Source organism: Mustelus asterias, chromosome X (genome assembly GCF_964213995.1).
Source record: "Mustelus asterias chromosome X, sMusAst1.hap1.1, whole genome shotgun sequence".
Taxonomy (NCBI): Eukaryota; Metazoa; Chordata; class Chondrichthyes; order Carcharhiniformes; family Triakidae; genus Mustelus; species Mustelus asterias.
In genome coordinates, this window is record NC_135834.1 from 14381161 (window position 1) to 14407508 (window position 26348).

The following is a 26348-nucleotide window of genomic DNA, read 5'->3' on the forward strand; positions in this document are numbered from 1 at the left end:
ACTCAGAAGGTTGTGCGACCTTGGAACTCTGCCTCAGAAAGCAGTGGAGGCAGGATTATGGAGTATTTTCACGAGAGGTAATAGTGAGTCCCTTGCCGAACAAGAAGGGGGAACGTGGAACTTGAAACACAAACAGATCAGGGACAATTTTATTGAATGGCAGAGCAGGCGTGAAGGGCCTTTCATATGTTTATATGCACACTTAGTATTGTGCCCAGTCCTCATGGAAAGTTTCAGAATCTTGCTTTGAATAACACGAGGATAAATGCTAGGCATAGCATTCTATAGAATTCGGCCCAATAGGTCTATGCCAATGTTTATGGTTCACATGAGCCTCCTCCCATCTTACTTCATCTAACCCTATTTAGATATTTTTCTGCTCCTTTTTCCCCTCATGTACTTATCTAATGCATGAATGAAATATATAAGCTTTTAGGTTTGTTTTGGAAATTGACAGTGACTTAGCAGAAAATGTGCCTAATGCGCTTTTACACTAAGTGATCAATTAAAATATTAACAGTATTTAAATCAAACCCAAAGGCAATAAGCAGCAAGCTAAGTGCTCTGCACTTGCAAGAAATGATGACAGTAAAACTTTGTTCTTACAATGCACCAATGAATAATGAAAGACACCACATTTCAGACTGAGTATGCTCAGAACAAAGATAACTGAAATGAGTCAAAGCTGCTGAGTCCAATTCATCGCATTCAAGCAACAAAGATAGATCCAAAAGTAAAATACAAGGTGGGTACAACACTTCACATAAAAGTATTTATTCCAAAATGCTTTAGTGCGGATTAGGAAATAATGGATTTCATAATTAATCTTTCAGCATCTTGTTTGGTCTATTTTTGTTAAAAATGCATTAATCATATTGATCATCACAGAAATAGCTAATAATTTGGCCACGCAGCACCTTCATTTAAGGGGCTAAAAGGCCTGCAATGTAGCAGACAGGGAGCACACGCTCATTACAAACCAAAACTGTGCCAAAAAAGGAAGCGTAGATGCCAGATCCATAACAGATTCATGCCTTTGCAAATGCAAATAAGGGCCAGACTAATACTTGTTTGAGGCCTGTTCAAGATAGGGTAGCCCTGAAGTAGTTGGCGACAGCACTCAGAAAAACCAGGCTTACATGTAGCCTAGCAGGTGCCTAAAGCAATTGATTCAAGCTACAACCAAAAAGATGCGTTTAAAATATGCTTACCTGAATGTGGGTCCAGGAGGAGCAGGTCTCCTACTAACCACACGTGGGGTAAATATAGGTCCCCACAAATGTTTCACTGGCTGTTTGTGTCAATGTTGATGTTTTAGTTTGTAACAAAAGATGAATGTCAGTCCAGTTCCCAGGTACAAATATGGCAGAGGCATGTTTCCAAAGGGGGGATATGATATAACTCATGTAGGAATGTTACTGCATTAGTATAGCTGGGGGAGTGAGAAGATTACATGATCAATGTGAGAACTCACTGAGTGATTTCTAAGTATAGCAGAGGGATTGGATATTTTCATCAAATGAATATTAATTCAATTCAGGAGTTTTAATGCATTCCCTTGTGCACTTTAGACACTGAACCAGAACTACAAACAGCTTGGCTAGTTTTTTTTATTTAAATAATGTTGCATGCAATTAAGGATATGCTCACACTACTACTAATAGTTTCAGTGTGAAACTACTTCTCTTTGCACCAATAAGCATCAAGTTCCATTTACCCATCACCTGTGTTTGCTGTGGTCCAGCAACACCTTAACTTTATTGTTGCTCGACCTTGGTTTTTAGTTCTGCTGGCATTTTGTTTTTATTTCAGATCTCCAGCATCCACTGTATTTTGCTTTTACTCAATTTTAAAATTTTCTGTTTCAAAATCCAAAGATGTGCAGGTTAGGTTGATTGGCCAGGTTAAAAATTGCCCCTTAGAGTCCTGAGATGCGTAGGTTAGAGGGATTAGCGGGTAAATATGTGGGGGTAGGGCGTGGGTGGGATTGTGGTCAGTGCAGACTCGATGGGCCGAATGGCCTCCTTCTGCACTGTAGGGTTTCTATGATGAAATCACCCCATAGATCGTCCCTCCCCATTCAGTGCAGAGGGGGCAGGAGGTGCTATTTTCACCTCTAATATTGCAGTGGTGTGTGTTACAGGTAAATATTTTACTTAATTTATATCAAATAATTAGTTAAGCAATGCAAAACAATGAGCTAAGTTGATTACATACAAACATTTGGCTTAGTCAATGAATAAAACAAGGTTAGATAGGGTTGGCAGTGTAAATGCAGCAGGTGGAAGTTTCTGGAGAGCATAGCAAACCCAGACAACCATATCTGCATTAAGTGCCTGCATCTTGAGGAACCTAAGCTTAGAATTGTTGAGCTGGAGTCCAAGGTGCAAACACTGCAGGGTATCAAAGCGCGAGAACACGTCACACTGATACTTTGATATGGGAGGCAATCAAACCCCTTGGCATAGGAAGTGGTACATGTCTGCTGAGTGGTCATGACAGGAAGGTGTGACCAAGTCTGGCAGTTAAGGGAACCATATGTGAAAAGCTGGAGGAGCTTTTGCCCTTGCCCAAAACGTACAAGGTTCTTGCAGGCTGCGTAAATGAGGGCAAAGTCTGTAGGGTGGTTGAGCAAACTGACCATGGCACCATGATGCAGGAATAAGGTCCTGCTGAGGGAGTTTGAGGAGCTAGGATTCAAATTATTCAGCAAAGCCTCAAAGGTTCATTTTTGGATTACCAGCTGACCCATGTGAAAATTCACAGAGTCAAAGAGATCAGAGAGGTGAATGCATGACTCAAAGAATGGTGTGGGAGATAGCTGTTCCAATTCACAGGTCAATGGCACCTGTACAAAAGAGGTTCCATTGTGACAGGCTCTGCTTAAGCCCAGCTGGGACCAGTGTCCTTGCAAATTAAATAACTATGGACATAGATAGGGCTTTAAACTAAAAAAACTGAGGGGCGGGTGGAGGGACGTGCAAGGGAAACTTTATGAACATATAGAGAAACTCAAGCCCATAGAGCAGAATGGTGAAACAAAAACAGAAAATGCTGGAGAAACTCAGCAGGTCTGAAAGCATCTGTGGAGAGAGAATAGAGCTGACGTCGAATCTGGATGACCCTTCATTGAGCAGAATAGTGAGTTAGGGGAAGATAGGCAGAACATAACAGGAAGGAACAAAGTTTAACCATAATAGTGCATTAGTGAATAGGTCAAGGCAGGAGAAAATGGTAAAAAGTTAAAACTAAAGGGACTTAATCTGAATGCGCAAAACATTTGTCACAAGATAGATAAATTAATGGCACAAAGAGATAAATGGGTTTGATTCAATAGCCATTTCAGAGACACAGCTCATGGTAACCAAGGTGGGGAACTAAATATTACAGGGTCCTTGAGGTTTCAACAAGCCTATCAAATGGAAAAGCAGGGTGAGGGTGTAGCACTGATTATAAAGGATGACATAAGGACAGTGAGAATGATCTTGGCTCGGAAGAGCAGGAAGTTGAATAAAAATAGATGGAGATAAGGCATAAGGGGCAAAAACACTGGTGGGAGTAGGTTATTGGCTTCCAAAACAATCACTATTGTTGGATGGAACATTATGAAATAAGAAGAGCTTGTAATGAAGTCAATGCAATAATCATTGGCGAGTTTAATCTTGGTGGAATAGACAAATCAAAAACAGAAATAGTTTCATATAATGTATTTGAGATAGCTCCCTAGAGCAATATATCATGGAACCAACCAGGGAAGAGGCTATTTTAGTTGTCTTGCACAGAGGTAGGATTGATTAGTAATGTCGTTGTTAAGAGATCCTCTAATATGATGAATGAGTGTGGCACAAGTCCAAAGCTAGAGTATTACACTTAAACAAAGCCAATTACATAGGTATGAGGAACGAGTTCGTCAAGGTAGATTGGAAAATTTATGATGGTACGTAAGTGATGACAAACATTTAAATAAATATTTAATAATTCTCAAAAAATACACATTCTTTTTAGAATTAAAAACTCCATTGGACAATGGATCTATCAATGACTAACTAAGAGGTTAAAGGGATAGTATTAGATATAAAAACAAATATATTACCAGGAAGAGTAATAAGCATAAAGATTGGGAGAGTTTTAGAAAGTAGCAAGTAATATCCAAAAGTTGATAGAGGGAGTAAAACAAAGAGTAACCTAGCAAGAGACATAACAAAAAGATTGCAAGAGCTTCTACAAGCATGTACATGTACAAAGGAAGGGAGTAGCAACGGTGAATGTGAGTCCCTTAAGAGGCTGACAGGAGAAAATGTAATGGGGAATAAGGAAATAACCGAGATCATAGAAACCCTACAGTGCAGAAGGAGGCCGTTCGGCCCATCGAGTCTGCACCGACCACAATCCCACCCAGGCCCGACCCCCATATCCTTACACATTTACCCGCTAATCCCTCTAACCTACACATCTCAGGACACTAAGGGACAACTTTTTTTTTAGCATGGTCAATCAACCTAACCCGCACATCTTTGGACTGTGGGAGGAAACCGGAGCACCCGGAGGAAACCCACGCAAACACGAGGAGAATGTGCAAACTCCACACAGACAGTGACCCAAGCCGGGAATCGAACCCAGGTCCCTGGAGCTGTGAAGCAGCAGTGCTAACCACTGTGCTACCGTGCCGCCCTGTAAATATCAGTGTGCCGGAAATCAAAAAGAAAGTAGCCCATAATTTGTCCTCTAATTCCACATTTCTCTCGGAGACCAATAGGGAAATTGTGGGAAATGGACATAGCATAGTGAAGTTTGTTTAAAAGATGGGGCCCCGCAAAGGGGACTTTAATCTCGATTAAATTATGAGTGCTTGATTTGAATATGAGATGTAAAGAACATGGGAAAAGGTTATTTTTCTAGCCTCGTACTCAAAGTATATTACCTCTGCATATACTCTCTCTTTTTTAACAGAACAATTGATTCAGCGGAATGTCTGACCTGGAGAATGCATTGATTGCAATCATAAAAGTCTTTCACAAGTATACAGAATGCAAGAGAGATAAACTCAAGAAAGCGCAACTAAAGGCTCTCGTCAACAATGAGTTAAGCCAGTTTATTGAGGTAGAAAAAAAATACTAACAGTTACTAAGTATGTAATAACATTTATGTTAAGTTTGTGTGACTTACCTGGGAATATTGCTCACATAATACACATCTGATCTGCTGCTCCAAACATACACCTTACATTGCAAATTTTCACAATAATTGGATTTTGTACATTAATTCGACCCAGAGCTGGACATATTGGAAAAATAGCCCAAATAGTACCTTCATTGGCAAAGACTTTCCATAAGAACATGTGAAATATGAGCAGTAGACAACCATAGAGCCCCTTCTAGCCTGTCCACCAACATGACCATGGCCGATCTTCTGCCTCAACTCTACCTTCCACACGCTCTCCATTTCACTTGATTCCTTGAAAGGCCAAAAATCTGTCAGCCTTGAATATACGCGATAATGGAGCATATATAATTCTCTGGGGTAGAGGATTCCAAGTATTCACAACCTTCGAGAAGAAATTTCTCCTCATCTCAATCTTAATGATAACTTATTATCCTGAAACTAGGCCACAGTGTTCTAGATTCCCTAGCCAGGTGAAACAACCTCTCAGTATCGACCCTGTCAAGCTCCCTCAGAATCTATGTGAGTGCCTCTCATTCTTCCAAACACCAGAGAGTACAAGCCCAATTTACACAATCTCTCCTCACAGGACAATCTTCTCATTCCAGGAACCAATCCAGTGAACTTCCACTGCACTGCCTTCAAGTATACCCATCCTTAGGTATGGAGACCAAAGCTACACAGAGCACCAAGTGTGGTCTCGCCAAAGTCTATACAATTGTATTAAAACTTCCTTATTCTTGTATTCTAATCTCCTTCCAAGGACACATGCATTTGTCTTCCTAATTACTGGTTGTAGCTGCATGCTAACTTTCTTTGTACCTTGTATGTGTGCACCCAACTCCCTCTGAAGATCAACCTTTAAAAGCTTTACACATTTTAAAAATGTTTTGCTTTTCTATTCTTACTACAAAAGTCAACGACCTCATTCCTCTCCACATTATACTTACCTGCCACCTTGTTGCCCACTCACTTAGCCTGTCTATATCACTTCACAGCCTCTTTGCATCTTCCTCGCTACTTTGTATATTTCTCGGTTTCTTTGTCTTCTGTCATTAATCTCGATGCTTTTCATGAACAAAAAACAAATTCAAGACAAGCCATTTTAAAGAACAAAGAAAATTACAGCACAGGAACAGGCCCTTCGGCCCTCCAAGCCTGCACCGACCATGCTGCCCGACTGAACTAAAACCCCCTACTCTTCCGGGGACCATATCCCTCTATTCCCATCCTATTCATGTATTTGTCCAGACACCCCTTAAAACTCACTATCAAAGAAAGAAATTCATCTACTCAAAACATGCAAAATGTTATGGTACAGATGTATTCGTTAGGGATGGCCTTGCTTGCAATACCCAATTCACAATAATTCATGTTTAAAAAAATAATTAGAAGACACGATGTAATTTATTTGTTAATTCTTTCTGGAATGTGGGTGTTACTGGCAAGTCCAGTATTTGTTGCCTATCCCCAAGTGCCCTTGAACAGAGTGGCGTGTTAGGCCATTTTCAGAGGATATTTGAGAGTCAATCACATTGTGTGGATCTGGAGTCACATATAGACCAGACCAGGTAAGGATGGCAGATTTCCTTCCCTAAAAAGGACATTAATGAACCAGGTCGGTTTTTAACGACAATTTTTTAAAATTCAATTCGTGGGACATGGGCGTCGCTGGGCTGGCCAGGATTTATCTCTGTTGTGAGACTTCTTACAGGATTTATTGCCCATCCCTGGTTCCATGGTCATCATTAGACTTTTAATTCCAGATCTTTATTGAATTCAAATTCCACCATCTGCTGTGATGGGATTTGAACCTAGGTCCCAAGAACATTACCCTGGGTCTCGTGATTACTAGTCCAGTGACAATACCATTACACCACCACCTCCCCCAGGTTCTAATGGGTATGCAGATACCCATAAGAACCTCGATGAAAAATGAATGAGTATTTTTTTCTTCTGTAACTAACAAATCAAAGAAATTGCAGAAATGTATGACTTTGAAAATCGTGATTTCTGAGAGTTCAATTTTGTTAGTGAGTTATCAATTGCAGAGAAAAACTGTGTTTTATTTAAGAGAAATTTCACCAACATTGCCTCTGAGCATTGCAGCCAAAATGCAATGCCGTGCATAACCAACATTACCTTTAAGATCTGCACAAGCACAACCAGGCATCATAATTGAACAGTGCAACAAGCAGGCCACGCATAGTGAAGGGAAATTAGAGGGAATGCTGAAGACCACCCTCCCTAAATGTTAGCAAAGTTGTGTTACAGAGTTGATACACCATTTTGAAACAATAAATTAGTTCACAGTTCTCAGACTATTTAAAAAAAAGCAGATAAAACAATTTCCTATATTTTTAATTTTCCTTTGAGTTTTGACAAAGTAGATTAATATTTGAAAATAGTGGCCAATTCTGTACAAAAATTTACCAAGATCCAAATATTACTTGTCATTATAAATTTTGATTTCCAAATTAGTTTAACCGAAGCCTAGCTACGGTTTGTGATGGTATGACTCAGCTGCTGGTAGAAATGCCTCGTTTATTTCTAACCAATTTTCATGAACAGGTAGAACATAGAAAAACTATCGCACAAACAGGCCCTTCGGCCCACAAGTTGCGCCGGTCATGTCCCTACCTACCTAGGCCTATATATAGGCTCACCTATAACCCTCAATCCTATTAAGTCCCATGTACTCATCCAGAAGTCTCTTAAAAGACCCTATCGAGTTTGCCTCCACCACCATTGACGGCAGCCGATTCCTCTCACCCACCACCCTCTGAGTGAAAAACTTACCCCTGACATCTCCTCTGTACCTACTCCCCAGCACCTTAAACCTGTGTCCTCTCGTAGCAGCCATTTCAGCCCTGGGAAAAAGCCTCTGAGAATCCACCCGATCTATACCTCTCAACATCTTGTACACCTCTATCAGGTCACCTCTTATCCTTCGTCTCTCCAAGGAGAAAAGACCGAGCTCCCTCAACCTATCCTCATAAGGCATGCCACCCAATCCAGGCAACATTCTTGTAAATCTTCTCTGCATCCTTTCAATAATTTCTACATCCTTCCTGTAATGAGGCAACCAGAACTGAGCACAGTACTCTAAATGGGGTCTGACGAGGGTCTTATAAAGCTGCATCATTATCTCCCGACTCCTAAACTCAATCCCTTGATTGATGAAGGCCAGCACACCATACGCCTTCTTAACCACCTCCTCTACTTGCGAGGCCGATTTAAGAGTCCTATGGACCCGGACCCCAAGGTCCTTCTGATCCTCTACACTGCTAAGAGTCTTACCCTTGATATTATACTCCTTCATCCCATTTGACCTGCCAAAATGGACTACTACACATTTATCCGGGTTGAAGTCCATCTGCCACTTCTCCGCCCAGTCTTGCATCCTATCTATGTCACGCTGCAGCTTCTGACATCCCTCCAAACTATCCACAACACCACCAACCTTCGTGTCGTCAGAAAACTTACCAACCCATCCCTCCACTTCCTCATCCAGGTCATTTATGAAAATGACAAACAGCAAGGGTCCCAGAACAGATCCCTGGGGCACTCCACTGGTGACCGACCTCCATTCAGAAAAAGACCCATCTACAACCACTCTCTGCCTTCTGCAGGCAAGCCAGTTCTGGATCCACAAGGCAACAGGCCCTTGGATCCCATGCCCTCTCACTTTCTCGAGGAGTCTTGCATGGGGGACCTTATCGAACGCCTTGCTGAAGTCCATGTAAACCACATTTACCGCTTTTCCTTCGTCAACGTGTTTAGTCACATTTTCAAAGAACTCCACCAGGCTCGTAAGGCACGATTTGCCTTTGACAAAGCCGTACTGACTACTTTTGAGCATACTAAACTTCTCTAAGTGTTCATAAATCCTTTCCCCAGGATCTTCTCCATCAACTTACCAACCACTGAGGTTAGACTCACCGGTCGGTAATTTCCTGGGCTATCCCTATTCCCTTTCTTGAATATAGGAACCACATCCGCAATCCTCCAATCCTCCAGAACCTCTCCCGTCTCCATTGACAATGCAAAGATCATCGCCAGAGGCTCTGCAATCTCTTCCCTCGCCTCCCACAGTAACCTGGGGTACATCCCATCCGGTCCCGGCGACTTATCTATCTTGATGCTATTCAAAATTTCCAATACATTCTCTTTCTTAATGTCAACAAACTCAATCTTCTCAGTCCGCTGCAATCCTGTAGTACAACCACCCAGGTCTTTTTCCACCGTGAATACCGAGGTAAAGTATTCATTAAGCACCTCTGCTATTTCTTCCGGTTCCGTACAGACTTTCTCACCTTCACATTTTATAGGTCCTATTCCTTCACATCTCATCCTTTTACTCTTCACATATTTATAGAACACCTTAGGGTTCTCCTTAATCTTACCTGCCAAGGCATTCTCGTGACCCCTTCTGGCTCTCCTAATTTCCTTCTCAAGTCCCTTCCTACAAGCCGTATACTCATCTAGATCCCCATCAGCGCCTAGTTCTCTGAACCTATTGTACGCTTCCCTTTTGCTTGACTAGGTTCAGCACAGCTTTCGTGCACCACGGTTCCCGTAATCTACCAAAACCTCCCTGTCTCATCGGAACGTTGTCATGTAGAGCTCCAGGCAAACATTCCTTGAAAATCTGCCACCTTACTTCGGTACTTTCCCTTGAGAATACCTCCTTCCAATTTACGCCTCTAATCTCCTGCCTGATAGCTTCATATTTCCCCTTACTCCAGATAAACACTTTCCTAGCTTGCCTGATCCTATCTCTTTCCAATGTTAGCGTAAAGGAGATAGAGTTATGATCACTATCCCCAAGATGCTCCCCCACTGAGAGATCCGACACCTGTCCAGGCTCATTAACCAGTACCAGATCGAGTACAACTTCTCCTCTTGTAGGCTTATCCACATGCTGTGTCAAGAAACCCTCCTGAACACACCTCACAAACTCCTCCCCATCCAAACCCCTTACCCTAGGGATATTCCAATCGATGTTCGGGAAATTAAAGTCTCCCATCACGACAACCCTGTTATTACTACATCTCTCCAGGATCTGTTTCCCTATCTGCTCCTCAACAGCCCTGTTACTATTGGGCAGCCTATAGAAAACACCCAGCAAAGTTATTGACCCCTTCCCGCTCCGAACTTCCACCCACAGAGACTCCGTAGACAACCGCTCCACGGCATCCACCTTCTCTACAGCTGTGACACTATCCCTGATCAGCAGTGCCACTCCCCCCCACTTCTATCAGGCAACACATCTCCATACAGCACCCATGACTGTTCTCTTAATGATAGGTGTCATCTTATTTTACAGTGGTGGTGGCTTATTTTTGCAATTGAGGTTTGTGTGTTTAAACATAAACACCTTTATTGATAAGCTTTAACTATTTACAGTTCCAGGTATGGTCTTGTATAGCGCTTCCACCATGCAGGCTAGCTACTTGAGTTTTTTTCCAGACTATTCTTTGACCACACATCATATGATGGGCGGTGCCACTCTCTGGTCCCATGTTAACCCTTGGTCTGGTGAGCATCTTACATTTATAACGATTGCAGGCACATTTCATCACAATAGGCTTCAGATTTCCTGCTTCTTTCCAGCGCTCAGAAGCTGAATAATTCAGGCTGTGCACTCCTCCACACCTGCCAATATTGACTGACAGTGACAACAATAGATCTACTTTCTTTATCCGTACTCCATCTGGAGTGGTAGAAACTGGCAGATACTGCATCTGTTTTTTCAGCATAAAATAGGTGCAAAGCATACTAAGTTAGCAATGGGATGGTCTGCGCCCAATTGGGTCCTGCTATATTCATGGGGTCCCTTTTTTAAGGTGTGCTTGACAGATGATTAAAATATGTGCTCTGCTCCTTTAGTAAGTAAATTAGTGGCTAATGCTTGTTCCAATTTCATTAAGGACGAGGAGGAAGACATATGGGAAGTAATGAAAGTTTTTTTTTGAGGGGGGACCACTGTGTGGAGACAGGAGTCACAATCACCCCTCCCAGGACTTATCCAAAGACCACAGCCAGCCAGGACAGTGACCCAATCATGTCTTTGCTCATGTGTTAGCTTCCTGTGGAGATGTGACTATTACCAGCAACTTCTGTTGAGGCTTACCGTTTCATGGTTCAGGGGCACTCTGTCACTAAGCCTAGCCTACCTTTATGTTCTCGTCCTTATTACATAACAGTTTGAATGGAATATAGGTATGAAAAACAGTTTATCAAAACGCAAGGGAAACATCTGCAACACTCTTGGCATAAAGTCCTATATAGATTTGTATTGTCAGTTATTTCAAAATATTATATAGGTTATGGGTCCAATAACAGGCCCAGACCAAAAGTAATCCCAGAGTCTCTCTATTTAGCAGTCCAACCAAGAACAAGTGAAATACTCTTACTGTGTTTAACTGAGAATGAATAAGTTTAGAATTAGATTGAATCCGAGGCCCAGTATCGCAGTCTACCATCCCAATTGTTTGTTAATATTTATTTGAATAAAATGTCTAATTTTTTTGTCTATCAACCCTACAAAGAATATAAAAGATCAAGAGACTCTGGATACACTCATGCTGGACTTGGATGAAAATGGTGATATGGAAATTGATTTTCAAGTATTTGCCACATTTGTTGCTATGGTTACCTCAGCATGTCACGACTTCTTTGCTCCTCAGGAGTGAACTTTGGAACCAAGGGCAAAAAGTGCATACTGCGTACAGAAATGAGTTGAAGAACCTCAACTAGATAAAGACAAGAACTTTACAAGCAGACAGAAACATAACTATCAGATCAGAACAAAAAGTACTTTGAAGATGCCTAGGAGGGCCAAGAGCATTCCATTCCTTAAAACTAGCTTTCTGCACTCTGACAATCCTGACAAATCCAACAATATATACAAATATGTTTTAAAAATGAGAGTATTCTAAACTGGGCTTCAGTTGTAAATAAAGCACTTCAAGGAACGTACACATTATGACTGCCTTTAAAATGTATGTTTTAAAATAACTAAATCGTGCCAGTTATTGATCTTTTAGAAAATTTGAACTCACTGAATGGATGTTACTCAAATGGAAAGTTTTATTGAATAAAGACAGTGAAATAAAGGGAAGAACCATTGCTGTGGTACCTCAGGGCTCCCCAGGCAGCAGGTAGTGCTTTAAAAAAGAACTTATATTAGTCTACAAAGCCATCAGTTTAATGATAACAAAGTGCTTCATTCTCTAAATATTTGTGGACAACCCATTGCTCAGCACTAGGTACCCAATCTTCTTGCCTCCATGACGTGGTAGACTTCAGTCACATGGTCCACATTTATGCTCACTATAATTCTTTCTTACTACATTAGTTTGAATAGAGTACAGACATGAAAGATAAAACAAAGGCAATTTATCAAAACACAAGGGAAACAGTTACACGCACTTGGCATAGAGTCCTACATGAATTTGTATTGCAAGTTATTCCATAATATTATACTGGACAACATTTTAAACAATACATTTTGGAAAGGTTCCTCAGAATATGCATTCTGAGCATTTGACATCCACAGTAAATTTAGATGAATAAAAAAAAACTTAAGACCTAGTGATATTTTATTTAAAAATATTCATCCATTGACCTATTAAAAAGATGCATTGGTTCAGCAATAACTGCAACAATTCGACAACATATAACTCGTAACCTCAAGTATCATTACAATTTAGTCCATCAGGCTGAAACTTGGAAAACTTCAGAGACAAGTTAAGGATTTTGAGTTCTCATCCATTACCAGAAATGGTAACCAAGCCAAACCTATACTGAGATATAATTCACTTGGCAACAAAATTTACTAGCCTCGCTCAAATTTAGTGATTATTAAAGATTTCGATTCTACAAATCCATTATCCAAACAGTTGCACCATTTTCTATTAACGCCTTAATATTACTGTTGGTACTTACCAAAATTGATAATGTTCCACAGTTACCAAGTCCAAAACTCTGATGACAGGTAGACATCTAATTATCAACTCCAATTACAACTTTTAATGGTGGGGGTGCATGTAGGAAATTCCATTCAAAGCAAGTAAAATGGGATTTTATACATCGGGACATTGAACACAAAAGCAAAATTGATGTTAAATTTGAATATTTTGTCAGTCATACCACAGTTGGTGTATTGTATACAGTTTAGGAAGGAAAATTAGATTCATGAAAAGGATTTAGTGAAGATTTGTTAGTTTGGGGGGCCTTTTTCATTAAAACACCAACAGTTACAGTTAGGGGAAATTTAACAAGAGGTTTTCAAAATCGTGAAAGGTTTTGAGAGTGAAAATAGTAAAAAAAAATTTACTGGCTAGTGAGCTAGTAACAATGAGGTATAAACTCATTATCAGAAAATGGAACATTGTTATACAACAGTATGCCCATTTCTAGAAGACATCAATATATTCATGCATGCATAACTCATACATCAGATTTTACAATCCTAAGACATAGGTATTAAACTTGTGTTAATAAAACTATTTTGCAATGAATAGTGGCTTCCCATAGGTTACCTTACAGAATTATATCAAGCAGCTAACAATGCCACGGAAATATTTGACTTCCAATCTAGACTTACTTTAAGTATAAACCATTTCAGTAATTCTACTCCTTCCCAACATTCTGTTTGCGTATTACTTTCTGTTGCTTGCCTGCACTAATCTTCGAAGACTTCTTGTCTAATAAGGGTACAATCTGTATCACTGAACAAAAGCACAAAGATATTACAAAAATTGCAAACGGAATAGCTACCCTGCATCCCAATGCATCGCATAACTTATAGAAGAAATATAGTTTTAAATAATATTGTTACAACAATGATGTCTATGAGTATCATGGAACTGAATTGGATAAGTGGGTGAACTTGGGGCCGGAGGTCTGGGGGTTTGAATCAGAGTAGGATTCCAGCCTTTCTGGAGTATTTTTATATTGTGCAAATGCCACCTGCTTGACAAACAGCTATCGCACAGCCAGCACCAACGCCAAAGTCAGATTTGCTTGCGCCAGGAGGCAAAACTACCCAGCTTCCAGCCTCAACAAATCTGGTACGTTAGTTGGCATTAGGGATGATTATTTGAGATGTACACATTGGGAATTGAAGGCATTAACAAAACATAAAAGCTGTTCAGATTGGATAAGATTAATACCATATCTTATGGTGGGAAGAAAGCAGGAAATTTTGCTGCCACAATATCTGTTTTAGATGTTCCTTAGATGTTTGGCACTGGAATTGCAGCTCAGCACTGCATGTAACGGAGATAGATTACAGGCGTGCATATCAGTGAAAAGTAAATTGCAGATAAGGCAAGGAGGGACAAGTCTTGAACCCACTTATCTCTCCCTCAAACAACGTAAAATTCAATAATGTTATCATTGCTATTACCTAGGGGTTCCTTCACTATGAGGTTATCAATTGATCCTATCTCAATACCAGGTCTAGTATAGTCTGGTCTCTGGTTGGCTTCAGAATGTGCTGTTCTAAGAAACTATCCTGAAAACATTATATGAACTCATCTATGCTACCTTGGCCCATCTGTTTTTGTAGAGCTGGGAAGTGCTGTGTTGCTGTAGTGCTTTTCTTTGGGGGGGCAAAAATGTCTCCATTCCATAAATATTACAGAAAACCATCTTGCATCATTTTCCAGGTTTTGACATCAACTCTGGATTAGAAATATTACAGTGAACTGTATTCCACAATGTTTCAACTTAAATGAGCCTTTGAGGAAAAGTAATGTAGCCAAATCCTGGCCTTTTCGTTTCTTGTTAAAAGTCTTTTCTGCCTGAAAAACTAAAAATGCCAAGAAAGTAGCAAGATGTGTAGAAATTGTTGTCGCTTACCTTGAGGGGATGGCTTTTGAACACAAGTTTGATCACTAGCAGAAACCATCTCTTGCAGTTTAAGATCAGTTGGGGTTGAAGGTACTATAAAATCTGCAAATTAACAAATCATAGCTTGAAGTAAATGCTAATCAATATGCTAGGGTACCTTAAGTGAAGCTTCTGGATGGATCTAATACAGGTATTCAACACAAAACTCTATGTGTAACATATGATCAAAATCTGAGTGAAGAATATACTAATTATATTTGCACGCTAGGGATTTCTGCAAGGGTTCTTCCGATTTCCTGCAGAAACCTCACCAAGATCGATGGAAACACCAGAAAAACAGCACAAATGCCCTTTCTAACCACTTTTGCAGGGTTTCCGCTGATGGCCCAAAGTTACATTCAAAGTTCAGGGAATTCTTGCCAGAAATTCTACTCCATAGAGTCTTGCATTAAAACATTTCGTAATTCATGCAATTGCCTACTTTTGAATGCAGTAACTGCAATCATGCAAGCAAATTAAAATAGTTAAATAAAAAGAAAAAAATTGCTGGAAATACTCGTGTCAGGTAGCATCCCAAGAGAGAGAAACAGAGTTAATGTTTCAGGTCAACAATCTTTCATCAGAACTCATCAGTTATTTTAGAAAGGTCATTGACTTGAAATGTTAACTATTTCTCTCTCTACAGATGCCGCCTGACCTGAGTATTTCCAGCATTTTCGTTCTTTATTTCAGATTTCCAGCATCTACAGTATTTTGCCTTTGTATCAGCATTGTTAACATTTGATACAGTACAATGCTCCACTACGTATTTGGTAAAACCCAAGTGGAGGACAGGCACAAACCTATAGAAAAGATATATCATGAGATAAGTTACCTTTTGCAGTTCGGTCCAGATTAACATTTCAAGCAGTTGTCTGCCAGCTCTCAGCTAGAAACTGTAGGAGAGCATGTTAGTAACAAATACATTAATTTGCACAGGAAAAAAGAAAATTTACCTGTATCCTGGGAATTGAGCATTCTCTCAGCAGTCTCATTAAAAGAAGATGATGCCACATCTCGATCCCTGTTACCAACTGAAGAATGGAAGAAAAATCAGTTTCATAGATAATCAGCTTTCCACATTTGTAACGTTCACTAACTTTATTTGAAATTACCTGCTTCCAACATTTCAAAGACTTGGACATCAAACCATTCAAGGCCAGATCTTTCAATATCAGGCACTAGGTGCAAGGGTGACTCTGGTAACAGAAGTGCAAACCGATGACTGGATGGAGAGTAATAACTAGAAGCTGTTTGATGAGATGGTCTATGCTCCATCCCAAACACTGGAATAGTAAAAAGATGAAACTATTAGCCCATATCTTAAGAATGTGAAAAATACATATTCATCTTTAACAGTTTGATCTTTAAGGCAAGAGATATAATGAGATAAGTGCAATGGATGTGGTAGGTTTTTCAGAGAGCCTTTGATTTAATTCTTTCATGGGATATGACTGCTGCTGACAAGGCCAGTATTTGCTTCCCATCCCTAATTGGCAAGCTGCTTTCTTGAACAACTGTTACCCATCTGGTGTGGGTAGATTCAGTGCTGTTTGGAAGCGAGTTCCATGATTCTGACCCACTGAGTGAAGGAACGGCAACATCAAGTGTAGATTGATAAGAGCAGTAATTGACCAGATTGGATTTATCTTGCTGTTGTGGACAGGACATATCTGGGCAATTTTCCATGTTTTCAGTTTCAAAAGTTTATTAGTATCACAAGTAAGACTTACATTAACACTGCAATGAAGTTACTGTGAAAATCCCCTAGTCACCACACTCCGGCTCCTGTTCGGGTACACTGAGGGAGAATTTAGCATAGCTGAATGTCAGCATGTCTTTCAGACTGTGGGAGGAAACCGGAGCACCTGGAGGAAACCCACACAGACACGGGGAGAACAAGCAGACTCCACACAGTGACCCAAGCCGGGAATCAAACCCGTGCCCCTGGCGCTGTGAGGCAGCAGTGCTATCCATTGTGCCACTATGCCAACTAGATGCCAGTATCATACTGGCATTGGAACAGCTTGGCTAGGGGCATAGTTAATTCTGGAGTAGTACTACTGCCGGGATGTTGTCAGGGGAGCCCATAGCCTTTTGCATCATATCGAGATGACTAGGATGTTGCCTGTGCTGGAGCATTTCAGCTATGAAGAGAGGCTGGTTAGGCTGGGCTTGTTTTCCTTAGAACAGGGATCTTAAGGTGTACAAAATTATGAGCGACATAGATAGGAAGAAGCTTTTCCCCTTAGTAGAGGGATTAATAACCAGGAGGCATAGATTTAGATCACTGGCAGGAGATTGAGGGGGGATTTGAGCAAACACTTTTTCACCCAGAGGGTGGTGGGAATCTGGAACTGACTGCCTGAAAGGGTGGTAGAGGTGGGAACCGTCAACATTTAAGAAGCATTTAGATGAGCACTTGAAATGCCATCACGTACAAAGCTGCGGACCAAGCTACTGCTAAATGGGATTAGAATAGATAGGTGCTTGATGACCAGGGCAGACACAGTGGGCTGAAGGACCTTTTTCTGTGCTGCAAAGCTCTATGACTCTATGATTTGGTGAAATTCACAGAACCATTACAGCACAGGAGGTGGATGAACATTTAGTCCATCGCGTCGGCACTGGTTTACTAAACGAGTAATTCACTTTGATTGAACCTGCCTCAGGCAGTGCATTGCCAGACCATAACCATTCACTGCATGAAAAGGCTTTTCCTCATTTAACTCTCACTTCTTTTGTCAATTACTTTAAATCTGTTAGGGAGAATAGTTTCTCTTGATTTACTGTGTCCAGATCCCTCATGATTTTGAATATCTCTACCAAATTTCCCCTAAACCTTCCTTTCTGCAAGGAAAACAGTCCCAATTTCTCCAATCTATCTTCACAACTGAAGTTCCCCATTCCTGGACCATTATCATGACTTTTTCTGCACTCACTCCACCCTCACAATGTGGTTACGGAATTAAGGGAGGGGCAGCAAATTGGGCGAATAACTGATTAGAAGGGATGGTGGGGCGGCACGGTGGCACCTCACAGCGCCAAGGACCCAGGTTTGATTCCCGGCTTGGGTCACCGTCTATGCGGAGTTTGCACGTTCTCCTTGTGTCTGTGTGGGTTTTCTCCGGGTGCTCCGGTTTCCTCCCACAGTCCAAAGATGTGCGGGTTAGGTGGATTGGCTACGCTAAATTGCCCCCTAGTGTCAGGGCGACTAGCTAGGGTAAATGCATGGGGATATGGCCTGGTTGGGATTGTGGTCGGTGCAGACTCGATGGGCCAAATGGCCTCCTTCTGCACTGTAGGATTCTATGAAGAAGGGGATGATGTAAGTGCAGTTTAAGCATGGTTGGAATTGGGTAGCAGTATCCCTGTGACCATACTGTGCCTTTAAGAAATGTATTTACGTCATGTTTCTGGTGAAGGGAACTTTTTAAATTTCAGCTCTGATTATGGTGCCAATTTGTCTGCTCTGGGAGCCCACCAGCTGAGAATGCAGAAGAATAATTGCTCCTAGTTATTGGGGTGTTTGTTTTAATCCAAGTTAATGCAGTTTTGTTTTTTTTGGAGTTGGTCCCTGGGGTTTCAGGGTAGGGTTAAATTAGGTTGAATGACAGAAGTCATGTACTAATAGGACGAGCTAGGCTTACAGACGAGAAAGCAGCCAGTTTCAGTTTGGATTTTCAAGGAATAGCAGCTCTTCTCTCTCTGGAGACTGAAGTCTGGGCCCTGTTAGAAAATATACATCTTTCTCCAGAAGTGTTCTGGAGGTTTGAGGACTAGCAGCCTGTACCAGCACATAAGCCTGTTGTTTGCTAACTGATTTTGAAGAGGGGTTTACATCTATGAGGAATATTGCTTACATTGGAACTAATAGAGATAGCTAACAGTTAAGAATTGTTTCGTGTCCTGTTTAAGTATTTCAACTGATAAAAGTTACACTAATTCTTTTTGTGTTTTAATAAAAGCTTCCTAGTGGGTCAGCACCTGGAGTGAAACACCTTATCGTCACACCAATGCCAAAAATCAAAAATGGTTGGAGTCTAGTCTAGCTTCAGAATATACTTGGAGTTTCCAATCTGGTCCCTAACATGCCAGAGTACTATTCCAAAACCACTTCTGTTTGCTGTGCACAATAATGATTTGAATTATAGGGCCAGATGATGTGGTATCCATACTTTTATCATAGATCATACAGGAGATCATTCAGCAAATTATATATGCATAAAGAATATAAGGATAGTGCAGGAAAATGGTGTTGAAGATGAGCCATGATCTTACGCGGCAGAGCAAGCTCAAGGGGCTGAAAAGCCTGCTCCTTTTTCTTATATTCTTAAAAACTATCCAATAAGCTCAACTTCCCTGACTCTCATTACCAGTGAAACAATTTCTCCTTATTACTCGAACAAAACGCTTCAACATTTTGAACACCTCAACCAAATTGCTTACGTTTCTGTACTCTAAAGGAGAGAATCCAGTCCCACCATTTAACAGTAACTCCTCATCCTCGAAACCATTTCATAATTTTTTGTTCTTCATCAAAAACGTGCGGGTTAGGTGGATTGGCCGTGCTAAATTTCCCCTTAGTGTCAGGGTTAGCAGGGTAAATATGTGGGGTTACGAGGATAGGGCCTGGGTCGGATTGTTGTCGGTGCAAACTCGATGGGCCAAATGGTCTCCTCCTGCACTGTAGGGATTCTATGAAAAATATTTTTGGCAAATGCTTCCACTTCCATAGTTAATTTGCACACCTTGGCCCGACATGAATTGGAGATAACTCAATTCTGAATACAGTTCCTTGGAAGCCAAACCCAAAAGTTGCAAACCCATAAAATATAATGATAAAGCTTAGAGTTGGCAACTTTGGGCAACAAATGGATCCAACTAATGAGATGATTTTTGGCTGGAACAAAATCAGACTTTAAATATACAAAATTAAAATCTGTAAGTACACAAGGAAGTGAAACGAGCTGAAGTTTTTATTTATATTGTAAAAGGTGAGGTACCTGTGGCGACGCCACAACAGACACCGCCCCTCCTCGCGCCACAGCTTTCAACTGAAGCAGCGAACATCACGTGCGCAACAAACCCTGCTGGCGCATGCGCTCCATCTCTAGACCAGAAGCAAACGTCACTGGCGCTGAGATCGGCGCGGGCGGGGGGCGCGAAATAGATACCAGCAGAGGAGCCATTTTCTTGCTGCTGTTTGTCTGTAGGAAGCAACGCTTCTGAAGCGTCTGATAATATAAGTATCTCGAACTCCAGTTGGAAACAAAGTCAAAAGATTTAATAAAGAATGGAATGAACATCCAGATAAATTATGGTAAAACTGTTGACATAGGCCCAAAGATGTGTAGGTTAGGTGGATTAGCTATGCTAAATTGCCCCTTAGTGTCCTAAGATGTGTAGGTTCGGTTGATTTGCCATTCTAAATTGCCCCTTAGTGCCAGGGAGATTAGCAGGGTAAATACATGGGGTTATGGGGATAGGGCCTGGGTGGGATTGTTGGGCCAAATGGCCCCCTTCTGTACCATAGGAATTCTATGTTTCTCTGAATGAAAACCAGATATAATGTTTGGAAGTGCTGGCCCCAAGATTCAGGAAGTGGTGAGATGTAGCTATATGAACTGAATAATTAGCTAAAATTGATGGCATTTAATAAACATCAATGGTGGAATTTTCCACACCCACCAAAGTCAATGGATATTTGAATAGTTCACTGTATTTTCCAGCCCCACCCCCTCTAACAGAGCCATAAAATTCAGCCCCATGATTTTGTATTCAGGTTCACGACCAAACATGGCAACACTGGATGGATTTCTCCCATTTTGAGACGCTGGGCTGAATTCTCCGACCTTGCCCACAGCTTGGATTCCCCAGTCCCGCTACAGTGAACAGAGATTTGGCTGAATGCCAAATTCTCTGTTCTTGCTGGCAGGGCATGAAAGGCTGGAGAATTCCAGCCTCAGTGCAGTGGGGAGTGGCTCCGGCAGCACCTGTCCTACCAACAAGGATGGCAGAATCCCAAGCCAGAGTCTGCACTTGGAAGCTTATTAATTTGCACAGGCAAATTCCCCTCTGAATCTTCTGAAGGGCTAGCAGCCGATTTGTCCGCCCACCATCAGCTGATAGGTTTGAAGGTCCTGTTGCCATATTTAAATACCACTCCAGCACACTGGAGCGGCACGGTAGCACAGTGGTTAGCACTGCTGCTTTACAGCTCCAGGGTCCCGGGTTCAATTCCCAGCTCGGGTCACTGTCTGTGTGGAGTTTGCACATTCTCCTCGTGTCTGCGTGGGTTTCCTCCGGGTGCTCCGGTTTCCTCCCACAGTCCAAAGATGTGCAGGTTAGGTTGATTGGCCAGGTTAAAAATTGCCCCTTAGAGTCCTGAGATGCGTAGGTTAGAGGGATTAGCGGGTAAATATGTGGGGGTAGGGCCTGGGTGGGATTGTGGTCGGTGCAGACTCGATGGGCCGAATGGCCTCCTTCTGCACTGTAGGGTTTCTATGTTACTGATAGCTCTCTGCAGCCCACCTCTCATTCCAGATCGTGCAGGATGTCAGCAACTCAGAGGAAAAAGGCTAACAGCCTCAAGAGGACGTCTGCCCCTTGATTTAACCACCTTCTGAAGCCCATCACCTGTGAGGTGCCCATGTCCCTCTTGGACTTCTGGTGTCTTCATCTGTCCCCTTCGAGTAAGCAATGTGGTATCCCTTCGACTCCCTTGTTTGTGAGGTTTTCATGCAGCCTTGTCAGGGTCCAGCTTCCCTCCCCTCGGTCTTCCCTCTGCCTTCCATTGTTCAGCTTCTACATCTACCCCTTCTGTCTGCCATTGCAAGCCCTCACCCTCCACCCCTGCCCCCCGCCAAACCACCGCCACCTCGTACTCCACCCTCTACCCCAGACGGACTTCGGACATTTGTTGCAGTAGCTGCATGAGTCCTGCAGCACAGTGCTGTCCTGATAGACACTGGTGTGTGGCAGCAGGGACAATGAGACTCCTGTACTCCCCAATCCCAGGAGCTGTGCTGATCTGACTTGGTGACAGAGGCGGGTCCATGGGTCCAGCAGCACAATACTGTCTATGAAGACAAGCTCATCAAGGAGGTGGGGGGCAGGAACCAGTCTGCCCAGCAGCGTGTTGGAGAGCACATCCAGAGCAGCACAGAACAATGGCAGAAAACGTTGTTGCACTCACCTTAAAGTCTCTTGCCAACTGAGGGCTGTCTTGTGTGTGCCACTCTTTAGCAATCGGGTTTGACGCCAGTGTGATTTCCTGCTGGTGTGACGCAAGTTTGGAAGGCCTGATGGAATATTGACGGGCAGCTGTTTTAATGAGCATTCATGGATACAAATGAATGCAAATGGCATTTGCACCACCTGTCAACAGCATGACCGACCCATCATTAACCCGCCATTGGGAGAATTTCAATGTAATTTTATGCTGGTGAGATTCTGACATTTTAGCTCCTGCCAGATTCTCCACGCCCACCAGCCACCAAATTCATTGCACTTTGGGAGAATTCTGCCCATTGCTTCTCGATTGCCCTGGCATGCCATGTTTTATGCAGTACCAGTGATTGAGATGCTTCTGAAAAACCTTTCAGTATTCATGTTTCATTGTGATGTTGTTGGAGGTCTGCTGACAGCCTTCTTTGGCAAAGGAGCCTCCAACATCTGCAAAAGCAACGAATGCCGTCTCTGCAGATGTGACAACATAGGCACAGGCAGGAAGACATGTAGCCGGTCTCCAGCTCCTCTTTTCCTCTAACAAGAACAATTTGGAGGGTTCCTGGTAGCGTCAATAGTGGCACCCCAGGCCAAAAAAAACAATTTTGGATGAGAGATTGAGAAGCCCATCCCAAGACTGACAGGAAAATATAGTGGGCCCCAAAGCCAGTGGAGTTGTGGATAACTGATTTATGTTGGGTTCTCCCCAGTTTCCAACTGTCCCATTAGTATATTGAGATGAAAATGACCCCCCAATTTTTTAAGCATTCATTTAATAATTGTTCAGATTTTCAAAGGAGTTATTTTTGTTGTCATGGATTCCCTACAGTGCAGGAGGCCATTCAGCCCATTGAGTCTGCACTAACTATTACCCAGGCCCACTCCACCTTGCCCTATCACCATAACCCTACGCATTTACCATGGCTAATCCACCCAGCCTACACATCTTTGGACTGTGGGTGGAAACCGGAGCACCTGGAGGAAACCCACACAGACACGGGGAGTACTCCACACAGTCACCCAAGGCCAGAATTGAACCCGGGTCCCGAGCACTATGAGGCAGCAGTGCTAACCACTATGCCACCGTGCCGCCCATCATGTTAAACTAAACCTTCTCCTGCAGATGCTATACATTTTTCGTCTTTCAATGTATCGGAACCATAATTTCAAATAAATAATTGAATGATTCAAAAAGTATTGCAAAGTTCTAGAAGTGATCATATGTTGAATGATACTTTATTTCTTATAAGCAAAAAAAAGACTTGTTATTCATTGTAAATAGTATCAGTTTCTATTGTAGGACTTGAAATATTTCAGACAATATATAGTTGTGGTTAAGCATTTCTTTGACTCACCAGTTCATCAACTGGTTTACATACACAAGTTTTTTCCATTCAAATTATTTCATTGTGCACATCAGTTTAAAACAGTGATGTAGAAGATGTACAAATATTTAAGTTTTATACAAACAAATTATTGTAAATCAAGGATTCTTTTGGTCCTCACCTGTTGTTATTTTCACTCCTTTTTAAATTCTCTTGTACAAAGCAACAAATGGGACCGGATCCAAAACCTCTTCTAGTGTTGCTCTAAAGTCAGGTAGCAGTGAGGATTAGGTGATTCACCTCATTTTTCCAAGTTTCTCGTGATGAAATACTTAGGGCCGGATTCTCCGACCTCATCTACGGCTGGGATTCTCCATTCCTGCTGCTATGAATGGAGATTTGGCTGGGCACCAAATTCTCCGTCCTCACTGGCAGCGGTAGTGGGGTGTGCCAGACTGGAGAATTCCGGCTTACTTTTTGATAATACACATCAGATTGGAAACACAGAATAATGGGAATCACAAACACAAATGCATGTCCTACCATTCTAAAATTGCACATTAAAGGATCATTACATTATAAACATCACCTGCACTAATAGAGTTTTAAATTGAAAATCTCTTTTGTCTAAGCAATAATCAAATCATTGTATTTTAATCACTTTTATTTCCTTATAGAAATAAATTACAATTGTTCCATTCACATTTACATTATTTAAGTTGACAGAATTTCTGCTCTTGGTCTAAAGAGGCTGCATTTTATGACCTAATGCACATTGTTAATAAGACTTCATGTTAACATTTTGAAGAGAAACAAAACATGTTTCCATCATATTTATTGATGTTCACAGCAGGCTACGAAAAAGGAAAGAAAATCCATTCTAAAGTTTTGCAAAATGCAGGCCTATTTAAATAAGAGGAATATTGTCTCTTTAAAAAGATACATTTCTTCATCTGTTACAGTTTAGGTGTACACTTATTTTATCTGCATCTCTATTTTCACTACAAGTGTGCAACAAAACAAAATACAAGATTAAACAACAGTATTACCTGACTGTACAGCACTTTTACACAACAATTCCGCCAGTATATCATAAATAACTTTTACACCCACCTTGAACTGAAACTGCAATCACATTACTCCACTTAAACAATACTGTAAACAGACAATTAAAGACCTGGGTCTTCACATCTAAATGTCCAGGACTAATAAACAGAAACAAAAATAGCATCACTAAAATATAAGCCATATTGGCATTTACTATACGTTTCTATTTTTTAGTTCAAGGGGTCTGTGGTCATCTTGTGTAATGTCAGCTATTAGCTCATCCTTCAGATTTAAGCCAATAAGCTTCTATTTGGTGGACCAGGTGGATTTGATTTCTGCTTGTAATTTTATTTACATTATAAGTGTCATAAGACTATAGGTTTTCTGCAACAAAATAATCTATTAATATATTTCTTTAAGTCTCTTCTAAAATAAAATAACGCGTCTCTATTTCTACATGTAGTCCACTAGAAAGAAGCTATATTAAAAATTTGTGCCTGCACTTTTTTAAATTCACTAAGGATATATTTTCATATTTTTATTTTCTTTTGGTATGTATTACATTCAAAATCATAAAATCATGGAAATTGCTTGTTTTGATAGCTGTGTTTCTCCAGGAAATCAGACAAAAACAATGTCCTACAAGTATGACAGAACAGTATTGGATTCTAAAGTTGTGAACTGAAGTATTTAAAGTAATGATTTTTACCATCAGAATGGAGAGATTTGTTTTTATTGCCAGGTGCCCTCAACAGCCTGCAACCAGCACAGTTTCTGCGTAGTTTTAATGGACGAGGACCGTAGTGGCACTTCAGTCCATAACTTAGGTCTGTCTATCTCAATTATGTTTTGCAGAGTGGAGGGAAGTTTTCCAACCTTCTCCCCCAAAACACTATTTTTTTCCCAACCAGACATTTTTTTCCCCCCCCTTTCAGCTGAAACTTTCTTGACTTTTAGGATTCAGGGGTATATGGTGATCTGCAAGAATACTGGACAATCTTTGCTAACTGTGGATGTTCCCATTTAACAGTATACCTAGGCTTGCTCACCATTTGCCCTCAGCAGCTTAATCTGATTGTGTTTGGACCAGGATTACTTTCATGGCACTTATATTAGTACCATATCCAAAAATGGTACAGAGTAGAATTTGCATTTTTAGTTCTCTCATCTAATGATTTTCTGATATTTCTTCCCTGACACTAAAGAATAAACAATAAGCATTGTGTATTGCTATATTATTGCACTGGAACTTTCTCATCATCTCAAAAATATTAATTTAAGAAACAGCTAACAGTTAATAAACTGTACTTTATGATATAGAAGTGAAATTACCTAACAATATATAGGTAATTTAAAATATGACTACAGAAAGTCCTTTGGAGAATTTGGCAGTGGATGCTTTTAGTGGGAGCAACTTAAATCAACGTGCAAGTTAAGTTTTACATACTTAGTACTTCATTTCACAGGGTATGTTTTTGCAGGTCTTTTTAATATCATACTTTTTAAACGAGTTACAAGTTTTCGTATTGTTATTGTATAACATTCTAAAATAATTCTTCCCTTCCGCAAAGTATATTTTGCTTCAGCGTAAAAATAAATATCAACTAAATTTTGGTTTTCATATCAATGCCATAGAATTGTTCCTCCCCACCCACCCCCAAGGCTCACACAGGGATATTACTG

General features: G+C 41.1%; 1 protein-coding gene across 1 annotated transcript; it reads left to right on the plus strand.

The window, feature by feature from the left end:
* The first annotated feature begins 4968 nt into the window (after window positions 1-4968).
* Window positions 4969-11858, plus strand: LOC144481925 (protein S100-B-like). The gene is made up of 2 exons (XM_078201094.1): window positions 4969-5100; window positions 11715-11858. The coding sequence occupies exons 1-2, from the start codon at window positions 4969-4971 to the stop codon at window positions 11856-11858; spliced, it is 276 nt and encodes a 91-aa protein (XP_078057220.1).
* The last annotated feature ends 14490 nt before the right edge of the window (window positions 11859-26348 follow it).